Source organism: Protomyctophum bolini, assembly GCF_963924005.1.
Source record: "Protomyctophum bolini genome assembly, chromosome: 15".
Lineage (NCBI taxonomy): Eukaryota > Metazoa > Chordata > Actinopteri > Myctophiformes > Myctophidae > Protomyctophum > Protomyctophum bolini.
In genome coordinates this window covers 35,139,677-35,152,285 of record NC_137876.1, presented here as the reverse complement: position 1 = coordinate 35,152,285, position 12,609 = coordinate 35,139,677, and the positions used below count along the sequence as shown (strand labels likewise).

At 41.9% G+C, this 12,609-nt stretch overlaps 2 protein-coding genes across 3 annotated transcripts in view; one reads left to right on the top strand and one right to left on the bottom strand.

Annotated features, from left to right (window-relative positions):
- The window catches only part of keap1a (kelch-like ECH-associated protein 1a), a 30,280-nt gene extending 29,403 nt beyond the window's left edge, over nucleotides 1–877 (bottom strand). The window contains exon 1 of the mRNA XM_080783522.1: nucleotides 737–877. The gene's annotated coding sequence lies outside the window, so the exon portion shown is untranslated. The remainder of the gene's footprint in view (nucleotides 1–736) is intronic.
- Nucleotides 878–920: 43 nt separating this feature from the next.
- The window catches only part of crlf1a (cytokine receptor-like factor 1a), a 22,456-nt gene continuing 10,767 nt past the window's right edge, over nucleotides 921–12,609 (top strand). For both annotated transcript variants that reach the window (XM_080783523.1, XM_080783524.1), the window contains exons 1-4: nucleotides 921–1,056; nucleotides 4,183–4,461; nucleotides 5,645–5,774; nucleotides 8,580–8,749. In XM_080783523.1, the coding sequence (XP_080639649.1) occupies nucleotides 984–1,056; nucleotides 4,183–4,461; nucleotides 5,645–5,774; nucleotides 8,580–8,749 (652 nt within the window). In that variant the 5' untranslated portion in view covers nucleotides 921–983. The remainder of the gene's footprint in view (nucleotides 1,057–4,182; nucleotides 4,462–5,644; nucleotides 5,775–8,579; nucleotides 8,750–12,609) is intronic.

Genomic DNA, 12,609 nt, shown 5'->3' with positions numbered 1-12,609 from the left:
TGGTCACTATGCTGTATGCCAGGGTGGGTAAGGGTTTCAGAATTCAGTGGATAGGCTTATTATGCTAATGTATACAGTGTTATTTCCCAGGCCCAAGGCTACATGTGTTACTCAATACACCACAATACAGGCCTGCCACCATCCATCATCTGTGCGTCAAAACAAACATGATTGAAACAGGAAACAACATACATAGTACTACTGCTGGGGTTCAAAGAGGCTTCCCTGTGTGAAACAAGAGTGTGTGTCTCACACACACACACACACACACACACACACACACACACACAGAGAGAGAGAGAGAGAGAGAGAGAGAGAGAGAGAGATATCCATCTGATGACCTTTCCTGTAAAAACAGTGACTCAACAGCCTCCTAGACCTAGACACAGAAAGTCAGAAACATGGAAAGTCAGGAAGACAGAGAGAGAGAGAGAGAGAGAGAGAGAGAGAGAGAGAGAGAGAGAGAGAGAGAGAGAGAGAGAGAGAGAGAGAGAGAGAGAGAATGATTCAGTGAAAGTGAATGAATGTGACTCTTCTACCCATCACTGGAAGGGGGAGAGAGACTGAAAAAAGAAAAAGGGAAGGACGGAAAGAGAGAGAGGGGGAAATGACTGGCGACTGTGTGGGAAGAGAGAGGGGAGGGGCCTAAAAAGTATGAACTTGTGTGTGTTTTAGCAGAGGAAGCATTAAGGGAAAAGACTCCATAACGGGACGTATTCTATGTTCAGCAATTTACCTTGATTTTGGACGTCTTGGGCCGTGGGTTTACGAAGTGTGCCTGAAGCCTCTAGCGTGCTCCTTTGCGCCGGAGAGTTGTCTTGTTAACAGAAGCATATTGAACTTCGGAGCAGTCAACTTGAACCCGTGCAGTTCTTCCTCTGCCAGAACCGTGCGTAATTCAAAATACACAGGATCGACGCGTCAAGGGGAGAGAACGTAAGAAAAACGGGACGGAAAACCAAGACAAACTTGCTGAGGGGAAAATGAAGGTCGTGTTGGAGACCTGCTTGGTGATCTTCATGCTGTCCGTTCCCGGCGTGCAAAGCTACTCCACACGTAAGTGTCCCACAGATGTCCATCGATGCGCACAGACGTTGGCTTGGTAATGTCTGGCTGGAATGGACAGGCTGCAGTTTTCTACACGGCATCATGCGTACATTTGGTTTGTGTCACTAGTAAAAAGCGTCGTGCGATTTAAAAAACAAAACAAAACGGTCCGCGTGAAACGGCTTGAGAGGTTTTTCCACACCTAATATGGATGATGATGACACCTTGGTAAAATATGGCTATGACATCACAAAACAGAAAAAAGAAAGAAATTAAACCGCAAAATAACAATTAAATTACGTGTTTAAATTACGCCCCCCCCCCCATAACCTGTTTTACGTTTAGGGGACACTAATTCCATATTGGCTGTTAAATTGAAAATAATTTCTGAACGCTTAATAAAAACAATGACAAGTGCCACATTTTCATTTGACAGCCAGCACTGTTGGTGTGATTGGCTTATATGCATGTTCCCCGGTGTTCCTGCAAAAATGGGAGGTTTTTGGGAAACCCTCCCAGGAGGTTGAATTTCAGTTGGGACATAATTCGTTTAACACATGGGGAGCATGGGGCTTTACGAACCGCAACAAAACAGTGACATCATTTGGTCGGTTCCTAGAGAATGTTAACCGGCAGCTTAATGCACAGTAACGTAAATAAATCTAAGTTATGCAGTCCCACACGTCCGTTCCCCATAAGTGGCCGGATTATTTTTATTGGTGAGCTCACTATAAAGTATAAACTATAAAGTCTACAAACGTCTGCCTCAGCATCTGTCCTTGTTAAGTTGGCGTGGAAACTTATAAAATAAAGCCCGGTTTAAACGCTTAAAGACCAGCAGTCTTGACAAGGTAGCCGTGGCTTTTATTATGCTGTAACTAACCTATTGATATACTCCAAGTCACTAGTGAACTGTTCGCTCGCCTCAATATTCGGTTTACAAAAAAAGTATTTTATGATGTGAAACCTTTCACTGTACATATAGTGCAAATAATAGAATTACATGATCTAATCAGATTTGTTGGAGAAAGATTTGAGCATGCACGACCTGTCAATGTGGAGACAGGCCAATTATAGATATTGTACATTTGAATTGCTACATCATGTCCCTTTAACTTGAAAGCAAATTTGAAAAGAAAATTGAATTTATACATTTGAAAACAGGCATCCACTGTTGTCTCTTTGTGCCCTTTTCAGATGGCATTGCATGGCTCATTGTCACTTAATGCTTCATGACTTCTCCTTTCAATTCTGTCCCCTATACACAAGCCCATCAAAATGTTGAAAACGTTCCATATGTATCTCTTTTGTCCGTCAAATGTAGGAAGCTTATTGTTCTTTTGAACTGTTCCACGGACGAGTAAAGGGCAAACAGAGCTTTGGAAATGGTATTACAGGCCTTTCACGCACCCTTGAATGCTGACAGCATAACCACCATGGGTGTCAGAGACCAGCTCTCATTTTTCAATTCCTCACAGACACCAGCAGTCAAAGGGGTTTAGAATCAACCATGAGCAGTGTTTATCTCGTTGGAGCTCATTCAGCATTCATCTAGTCTAGTGTCTCATCAGGGAATTCATTTGTTGATGTCATTTGTTCTTCTTTCCTCAACTGCTACTCGGATAACTTTATTCCTTTACTTTAGTTTTGTTGGCATGGCAGTCAGTAGTTTAGTTTATAAATATTATATATAATTACTTACTTACTGCCTTTTATGCCGGGTGGCATGTATAGGAAGCAACAAGGGATCTCTACTGCTGTCTATACCGGGCCAGAGTCTTTATAGAACCCCAGGTGTGATGTGGGGTCTTCATTTATATACAGTATTATATAATACATATTTACTTGACTCTTTCAAACAATAACTAAATGCAGAATTGATCAAATACATGCTAACATGATTAATTAATGAGGGAGCATGCCACCGTCGCCACGGCATGGGATTGGTGACCTTGTGGTGCTCTGTTCTTGACTGGGGGATTGTTCGTTTTTGTGCATTTCCTGTCACAGCCTGCCACATATTGTCTGGTAACGACATTATGAGATGTCCTCCGTTTGTAAAACGTGATGCTTAATGTGGCCAAAGGACAGATGTGGTTGTATGAACTTAAACCTTTTAATTATTGCGCCATACAGACTTTATGAATAATGAACATTTTGCTGTTTTATTTGCTGAAATTGATAATGTGTGTATTGAAAAATGAGCTCCTGAATTGTATGATTTGTATTAACTTGCACATATAGTGATATTATCAGTTTAAAATATGCAAAAAACTAAAAGAAAGACCTAAGGGCACTCCGCTGTCCAATGGTTAAACTTATCACCTGCCCTCATTATCACAGCCCTGCTTCAAAATGCCGTAAGCCTCTGAAAACAAATCATATTTTACAAGCCATTTCCTCCTGCAAGCTTGTGGAGTAGAGACAATAAACAGCAGTAATTGCGCCTGTCTTTGTGGTCGTTAAAGTGAGGGGGTTTCACACCCTGGTCCAGAGGGACTGGGCCAACCACCACCACTCTCAGACTACTGAAAGGGATCAGTAAATTATTGTTATTCAGCTGGATCAGAGTGTGATTGGGTAATCATGATCCCTTCCCTTCTGCTAGCTGAGTATTATGCTTAACACCCTGTGCATATTTTTGTGTGTGTGTGTGTGTGTGTGTGTGTGTGTGTGTGTGTGTGTGTGTGTGTGTGTGTGTGTGTGTGTGTGTGTGTGTGTGTGTGTGTGTGTGTGTGTGTGTGTGCCCGTGTTGCGCGCGCACGTGTGTGTGTGTGTGTGTGTGTGTGTGTGTGTGCGGGAATTGCAATTATGTCAGTGTTGCGATGTAGCCTAAATATTGGTGTGGAGTTACAGAGAAATGAACTTCTTCAAAGAAGTTCTTCTCAAAAGGACCACACAATCTGTCTTTCAGCAGAGGTAGTTACTCAAAGTATATGGCCCCGGGCTGAGATTTGTAGTGGTCTGACAAAGTGTTAGAAGCTCTCACACTCATTATACTCTCTCATCTGTTCTCCATAGGAACTATCTTGTTCATAGCATTGTGTTCTAGAATATATTCTCTTCTCTTACCACTCAGCTGTGTACTGTCCTAACAAACACCCTCACCCCCGCCTCCTTCCTCTCCCTCCCCAGAGGTGGCAGCCATCTTCCCAGAGGACCCTGCTCTGCACATCGGGTCCAGCTTGACCGCCACCTGCCGGGTCAACCCAGACCTGGGCGTCCATGCCAGCTCTCTGTTCTGGACGCTGAACGGACGGCGTCTGCCCAGCACCTCCTACAGCGTGCTCAGCCCCACCGCCCTCACCGTCACACTGCCCAGACTCCCTGCCTCCCGGCAGCGCTCTGGGGACAACCTCCTCTGCCACAACCCCGGAGGACATGTCCTGGCCGGCTCCTGCCTCTATGTCGGCAGTAAGTCTCATCAAGTTAGCCGGTGGTAACGCTGCTGCTGTACAGTATTGTCACAATCCAAGGGAAAAGGGTTTTTTCTGGTTGTTGTTTTTTTTTTGTTCATGTCATGGTCAGGCTTTAGTTGTTTTTTTTTCTCTCTTCTTCCAGGAAGAGACTGTTCACCGTGTATTCGGATACAGTGTATCCCTTTCACGGCAGAGACTGGAGAAAGGCGTATTTTCTCTGGGGGAATCATGTGGTGTGTGCTGGTCCGCCGTGAGGAAATGGTCAAATAAAATAAAGATGGTTGGATTGGGGGGAAGGGGGGGGGGGGGGGGTTGTTGAGGGAAGAAGCACAGAAGAAGAAGTCGAGCCGAGAACGGGACAGGAGTGATGTCGGAGCGACGACTGTGAGGGTGGGGGGGGGTTGTGTTGTTGCAGGATAAGAGATATGGAAGAGTCTCGACACAGTTGTTGTGGTTGTATTTTAGATTGGCTGATGAGGCCTGCATGTCTCTGTGACGCTTTTACCACCTGTGTGGTCCATTACTCGCACTATCACTCATAGGGCATGGGTCTGACATGTGCTCATGCATGCACACTGGAACAAGCACACACACACACACTGTATGTCACAATGAGAACTGAAAAATAAATGTGCTGCTGGCCTGGGTGATGAGATGATAAATGACTTCTAAGGAGTCATAAAGATTTTGCTGTGAAGTAACACTTGTGTGCATGCCATATACAGCCACATAACCCCACATGCGCGCGCGCACACACACACACACACTGCATACACACGGGCACGGACAGTTTTGTAGTCAGGATTCTAATCTCTGTGTGACGCTGGAGCCTGTGTTTAGTGTGTTCTGACAGAAGAGGAATGTTGGCAGGGTTCCTGAATCTGACCCAAGTTTACAGCATGCACACACACGCACACGCGCACAGACACACACACACACATGCACACACAGAACAGGTCAGAACAAACATACCAATTTCTGAGGAACATCACTCGTTAGTAAATTACGCTCAGGAGGAGAGGGCTTTGATAATGGTGAAGGTAACTTACTTTTTGCCCTGACCTTAAAGTTTGAAGGAATGATAGAAGGAACAGGGTAATAGAGTACTTGCTAACCCCAAATGTTCTTTCCTTATCTCTTTATCTCTCTGTCTCTCTCTGCCTTCCCCCCCCCCCCAGTGCCTCCAGAGAAGCCGGTCAATCTGACATGCTGGTCCAGGAACACCAAGGACCTGACATGCCGCTGGGCTCCTGGGGGACAGGGAGAGACCTTCATCAGAACCAAGTACACCCTCAAGTACAAATTCAGGTGTGTAGCAGGAATACAAAGTCTGGATGGTTAATTCAACCCTGAGTGCTCAGTGTTAACCTCATAGCGTCCCTAATTCCATTCTGGGGTTAACATTCAGCGAAAATTGCAGATGTATGACTATTCTCAACCAAAGAGATTTGATGTTGAACCTGCAGCTGAAAATGCTGTATGACCTCACTTAATGCCTCATTTATACTTAGTTGAGCGCCGGTGTCACGCAATAAAAACAGCAATATCTACAAGGCTGATTTATATACATCGCGTTGCATTGTATCTTGCGACACTTCCTTTCATAAATCAGGGTTTAAATCAGGTTGTAGACAGAGAGATTCTGTCTCAGGCAGACCAGGGATGAATAAAAATAACAGGCTATAAAGCATTCTAGTTTCTAAACTCAACTTTAGTACTCTATATAGAGTACACATCATGCACAGCCACACACACACACACACACACACACACACACACATACATACATTCATAAGCGTCCAACTCATACATGGGCAATTAACTGGAAGCCCTGGGGCCACATGCCACCCCCACCTTCACTTAATGCAGTCAATATCCAAATACTGATGTATTATTTAATTTCATCCGTTACAATTCCAAACATGAACCTGCTTTAATTACTTCCGTTTATATTAGTCGCTTAATGACTATTATTAATAGTATTAAATGTATTGTCTTTATGTCCAATGAAGTTCATAAAGTTAAAATAAGTATAACTAAATGCATTTGAAATTAAATACAAATAAAAACTTTTCAGGATTCTAATTCAAATATAGCAGAAATAGCAGGTCTACAAGTTCACACTGTGACGCGTTTTTAGCTTGTAGATCTGCAGTCTTTGCTACTTTTGTGTAACATATGACAAAGTAGCGCATACATTTTTGAAAAAAGTTAAAATATGGATATAAGAGGTTTCTTCCCCACAGTATAATGTGGAAATATAACCTAGTGGCCCTCTCCATCATCAAGGTTGCCCACCCCTGATCTAACTCAAGGAAATTACCACAAATAAAATACATTTTACTAACAAATGCCTCTCTTATATCATCGTATTTAGGGCAGTAAAACAAAACAAAAAATACCTAATTTTCTATTTCATCAAGTTCACAGTATCTCTCTTCATTAAACTTGCCAGTCTCCAGAGCTAATGGTAATGTTCCTGACCGTATACGGTATGTGCACAGAGAGATCTTTTGCTTAAATTATAATTATACGTTTGCATATAATGTACCCTTTGTTAAGACTTTATTTTTTATCTCAACATATTCAATGTTTATATTTTTATCCAATTCCGAACACATTATAAACCCAAACATTAGAGATATGTAGTCAAGACCACCCCAGTTGACCTAAACTGTGCCGACTGAGTGGAGATCAAAACCAAAGCAAGACAAAACAAATATTCAAGACCATTCTGAAGAAGCAGCTTCCTGCATCAGTGGAACAAAACAAATAGTGGCTGCTCTCCAAAATTAAATTTGTCATATTAGTACGAACTTTATTTGATAATTCTTGTTTTTGTTCTTCTTCTTGTTCTTCTTCTTCTTCTTCTTCTTCTTCTTCTTCATGAAAGTTAATAAAATAAACACACCAGGTTACCATACCATTTTAATGCTATGTTTGTGCTATGTTTGCTATGATGTGATGATTTAGAATTTGACAATAACCTTATGTCAAGCATCCTAGAATTGCTGTATATTATTGTGTATACTTTGATTGATTACATCATGGGCACCATGAAGCCTGGAGTGCCATAGCCACTTAAACCCTACATCAGGTGTCTTCAACGTTTTTTAAGCTAAGGAACCCTTTAGCTGAGAGAGAAACGAAGCAAGGACCCCCACTACATATATAAGCCTTCAAGGAAACTTGATAAGAGTGTTTCAATGCCAGCTAATTTTTAGGCAAATGTCTCACAGATATCATTGTTGCCTGTTGCTGATTTGAGACTAGCTTGGAAGTATTCCACAGATTTTTATTTTAAGTGACTGTGCATCTCCATTGATGCTGCAGCTTTGATGGCATCATAGTATGACAGCACTAATAATACCAATAATATTTAAGATTGTTTTGTTTGATTACAGTTTATCTTTGCCAATAATATATTGGATGGATTCATGCTAATAGTGTATTTCAATTTATGAATGAGAATGAACGAAAGGTTTCTATGACACAAACATCTTCCCACTCCCCTGTAGTAACTCTGAGGAACCCATTTTGCAGACCCATAATATGATATATTATATATTAATAATACAACTTTTTTTGTAGCTTTCAATGACATAAGCATAAAACTATTAAAATAATAGCAGTGAATAAGGAAATACAGTGGACATGAATAACAACAAGGATTTTAAAAAGTAAGAGTATAGAAGTAGTTCTTGAGCTGTGCTTTAAAAATGTCTACAATATTATACAGGTAATGCACGTTAGAGAATAGAGTATTTCAATGTGTTCCAATGGGGAGTTCTAATTCAACCATGTTCTAATCCAGTGGTTCCCAAACTATTTAGACCGTGATTGTTTGTTTGTTTTTAACATATAATATATTATATATATATATATATATATATATATATAAATTGTTTTTGTTGTTGCAATATATTCTTTTAAGTGTAAGAAAAATAAATGTGATTTTTACTCGAGTAAAATAAAACATAAAACATTTGTCTGTGACCTACAAATGGGTTTCCAGTGTTTGGGAAACGGTGTTCTAATCATGATGCATGTGTGTGTCCCTCCAGGTGGTATGGTAAGGAGTTCTAATCATGATGCGTGTGTGTGTCCCTCCAGGTGGTACGGTAAGGAGAGGGAGTGTGAGGACTACAGTTTGACCCAGCCTTACACCTGCTACATCCCCCGTGACCTGGCTCTGTTCACGCCCTACGAGATCTGGGTGGAGGCCTCCAACCAACTGGGCTCAGCCACCTCCGACATCATCACCCTGGATATCCTAGACGTGGGTGAGTGCAGTAGTGCACGTGTGTTTTTAAGTGTGTGTGTGTGTGTGTGTGTGTGTGTGTGTGTGTGTGTGTGTGTGTGTGTGTGTGCGTGCGTGCGTGCGTGTGTGCGTGCGTGCGTGCGAGAAACAGTGTGCGTGTGTGAGAGAAAGAGAGATAGACAGAGTTTGTGTTTTTACATGCAAGCCTACAGTATGCGTCTGTGTGTATGCATGGGTATGCACACTACACAGGTGTGTGTGTGTGTGTGTGTGTGTGTGTGTGTGTGTGTGTGTGTGTGTGTGTGTGTGTGTGTGTGTGTGCACGAAAGTGTGAAAGAGATTCTGTATGGTGTGTGATCTTTGACCCTTTGACTGTTTTAAAGCTTAGCTCCCTCTGTCACTGGCCCCCCAGGCAGGGAGGTACAATGAATTTACATTCTCGTCTAAAGCCTAAACCTCATTTGCATTCATGGGAATAGCTACATTTTGTGAGAATAGTCAGATGACTATACTGTAAATGCAATTAGTATGTACAAATTCATATAATATATACCTCTGGGCTATCTGGTTGATACCAAAACTGTACCACCATCAATATGTTGAAATGAAAGAGATATCTTGCCCCATTTACTTTACTGGAAAAAATACGATTTTAATAATAATAATAATAATAATAACGAATTAATAGAACATTTTAAGATTAACACACAAAACCGTTTGTTGTTGTGTTCAGTTTTTGTTTGTGCTGTCAGATCTGTCATAGACCACACACAGTACTACACAGTGAAATCATCAGGGACACAAAATTGAACGGCACTCCTACTTGTGATCTGAGATCAGATAATTATTGATTCAAACACAACTTGTTTTACTGGCATTGGGGGAGATGGATAACGCGAGAGAACCCTTCCCTTCTTTCAAAATCATAAACACACCTGGACAGGCGTAGGTGTGTGACGAATGTCAGGAGACAGGATACACCCTTTCTTTGAATGAGCTCATGCTTGCTAGACACACGCGTGCTAAACACACACGCACGCACGCACGCACACACACACACACACACACACACACACACACACACACACACACACACACACACACACACACACACACACACACACACACACACACACACACACTTCCTTTCATGCAGTTGTGGAATGTTCCACTAACCTAATCCTGTCTCCTAGCCTGCTGTAGAGCAGAGGAGTTTGGGATTTTAGGCTTTAGGACTTGGAGCTGAAGTAACACTGTCTGATTAGCTTGGACGTCCACTCTTAAAACACTTGTGGGTCAGGGAGGTCCACAGAGGGACACGTAGCTGTAGGGGAAACATCCCTGTAGCACGGAAACAAATATCCATCAAATGGTTATGCTCTCCCTTCTGCTGTGTGTGTATGTACGCAACCGTGGCTTGCATGTGTACGTTGTCGTCTAATCTAAATACATGGAAGCTCTCTCTCACACACACACACACACACACACACACCCCCACAGTAGTGAAAGGGTACTACTATGAGGACCCCGAAACATTTTCTCATTTGGTATTAATTTAAATTACCACTGAACAATCAATCAATCAATTGTACATTTCCTATAATGAGATATTGATATAAGAGACGACTACATTTTCTGAACATTTTTACAAAAACAGAATCAGAAATTGTTGTTTCAAGTATGTAATTTTTAGCCAGCCTATTAGTTACATTGTTTAATTTGTTTTTGTACAAAATCACAGCATGCCGCACGCACGCAAACACACACACACACACACACACACACACACACACACACACACACACACACACACACACACACACACACACACACACACACACACACACACACACACACACACACACACACACACACACACACAAACCTGGGATACCCAGAGGGCAGGGTAGGGCACGCTAACAGTATATTAACTGATCAGTAGAAAGAGAGGGGGCGGTTCTAGTGTTTGTTCCTGCATTGCACTCAGGTTGCCGCTAAAAGACAGGAGTCAGCCACACCTATGCAGAGGGGTGTGTGTGTGTGTGTGTGTGTGTGTGTGTGTGTGTGTGTGTGTGTGTGTGTGTGTGCAAGCTTGACTGAGTGCATGTGTGTGTGTTTGCATCTATTTCCGTGTGTGACTCACATAGTTAGAGTCAAGTCCAAAACACCTTAAGGTATGGACATTCCAGAGTCATGGGGAATCCTCTGAGCCCAGAGGGCTATAGGGAACTCATGGGAACTTCACGCTGACATGATGCATGCAGCGACTGAAGCATGCTCACGGCTCACACACACGGCACACACACACGTGCTGACATGATGCATGCAGCATGCTCACGGCTCACACACACGGCTCACACACACGGCACACACACACGTGCTGACATGATGCATGCAGCGTGCTCACGGCTCACACAACGCATGTTAATGGGGATGAATGATTTCAACACAAGCATTGAGGGTTGTCATCATGCCTAGTCTCCACACACTTTGTCTGTGCTCATCTGCCTGGGTCGTCTATTTCATTTTAGTGTTTCTCAGCATGTTGTCTTGTCTCTCTAATCCCATTGTCTAATCCCATTATATGGTTGTACTGCATGTGTCCCATATTACTTGCTAAGTATACTTCATGCCGTGACGGTGTCGCTAGCCGAAGGTAACTTATTACTGATCTCATCAGTTATTTTTCGGCAAGCGTTCTTCAATAATTTATTGTTGTTGTTCCATCTGCTGTTGTTCTTGTTCCATCTTTTGTTTCAGCTTTTGTCGGAATCGTTTCATCTGTCTTCCGATGAAGTATAAATCAAGCCTAACTTTCTGTCTAGTCTGCTAATGATTATGTCTTGCTGTGTATTAATAGCCTGCTTTATGTGTGCCTTATTGTGGTAAACACTTGGCTGACTCTCTAGTCTCGTTTTGTACACTTTGCTTTTATTGACTTTTAATTGTTCACATGCTTTGATGCTGTCTGTTTTTAATGGCTTTGTTAACATCTGGCCCCCTACGGCTGAAAATTAGTTGTTTGGCTAGCACTGGCACATTTACAGCGTGTTGATTAATGTGTACTGTCCCTGTAAAAATACAATCAAAGTAAATAACAGTGTGTGTTTTAAATTGAATGTTTACATTTTGTACGTGTTGAGAAGATTTATTCTTATCATTAAGTTTAATTTCATGCATTTCTTTTATATATTTGATTGTCATCTCTAACACATGTCCCATTCCTAGTCATCCATTTCGCTGTCACCCATTTAACCACTTACTGTAAAACACTTCATTGACCAGGGTGCCCCAGGTGTCTGTACTTGGCTCCCTCCTTTTATCCTCTAGTCTACACCAATTCTCTATATTTGAGACGATCTACGTGTTGACCCATTATGAGCTTGTAGATTGTTATTTTCTGCAAACGCTCTTTTTGTTGAATATCCACCTATCATGCTTAGAATAGGAATGCTAGGCTTTATGTGGTACCAATCATAACCTACTTTGTCTCATGGAAACATATCTACTTTGTTTTTATTTTCCAAACAACAAACGAGACATAGGTACATTCAAGAAAAACGAGGGGGGGATACACACTATTCACTCTTGTATAAATGCCATTTTTCCCAACGTTTTTCAAATAGCTCTACCTTGGTCCTCAGATTATGAGTCATTTTCTCCATAAAATATATTTCTTCAATAATTTCCATCTAGTGCTCCTCTCTAGGAGGGTCCTCGACTCGTGTCCTATTATGCCCTCTGATGTCAGTCCAAGGTATAAACTACGAAACATATCTACTTTTAGAGTAAGATAGTCTTATTAAAAATGCAGGAGCCTGAAATATGAAAGCCATAATATCCTCCTCCTTCCACTTCAATGTCCCGTTTAGACTCTTCAAT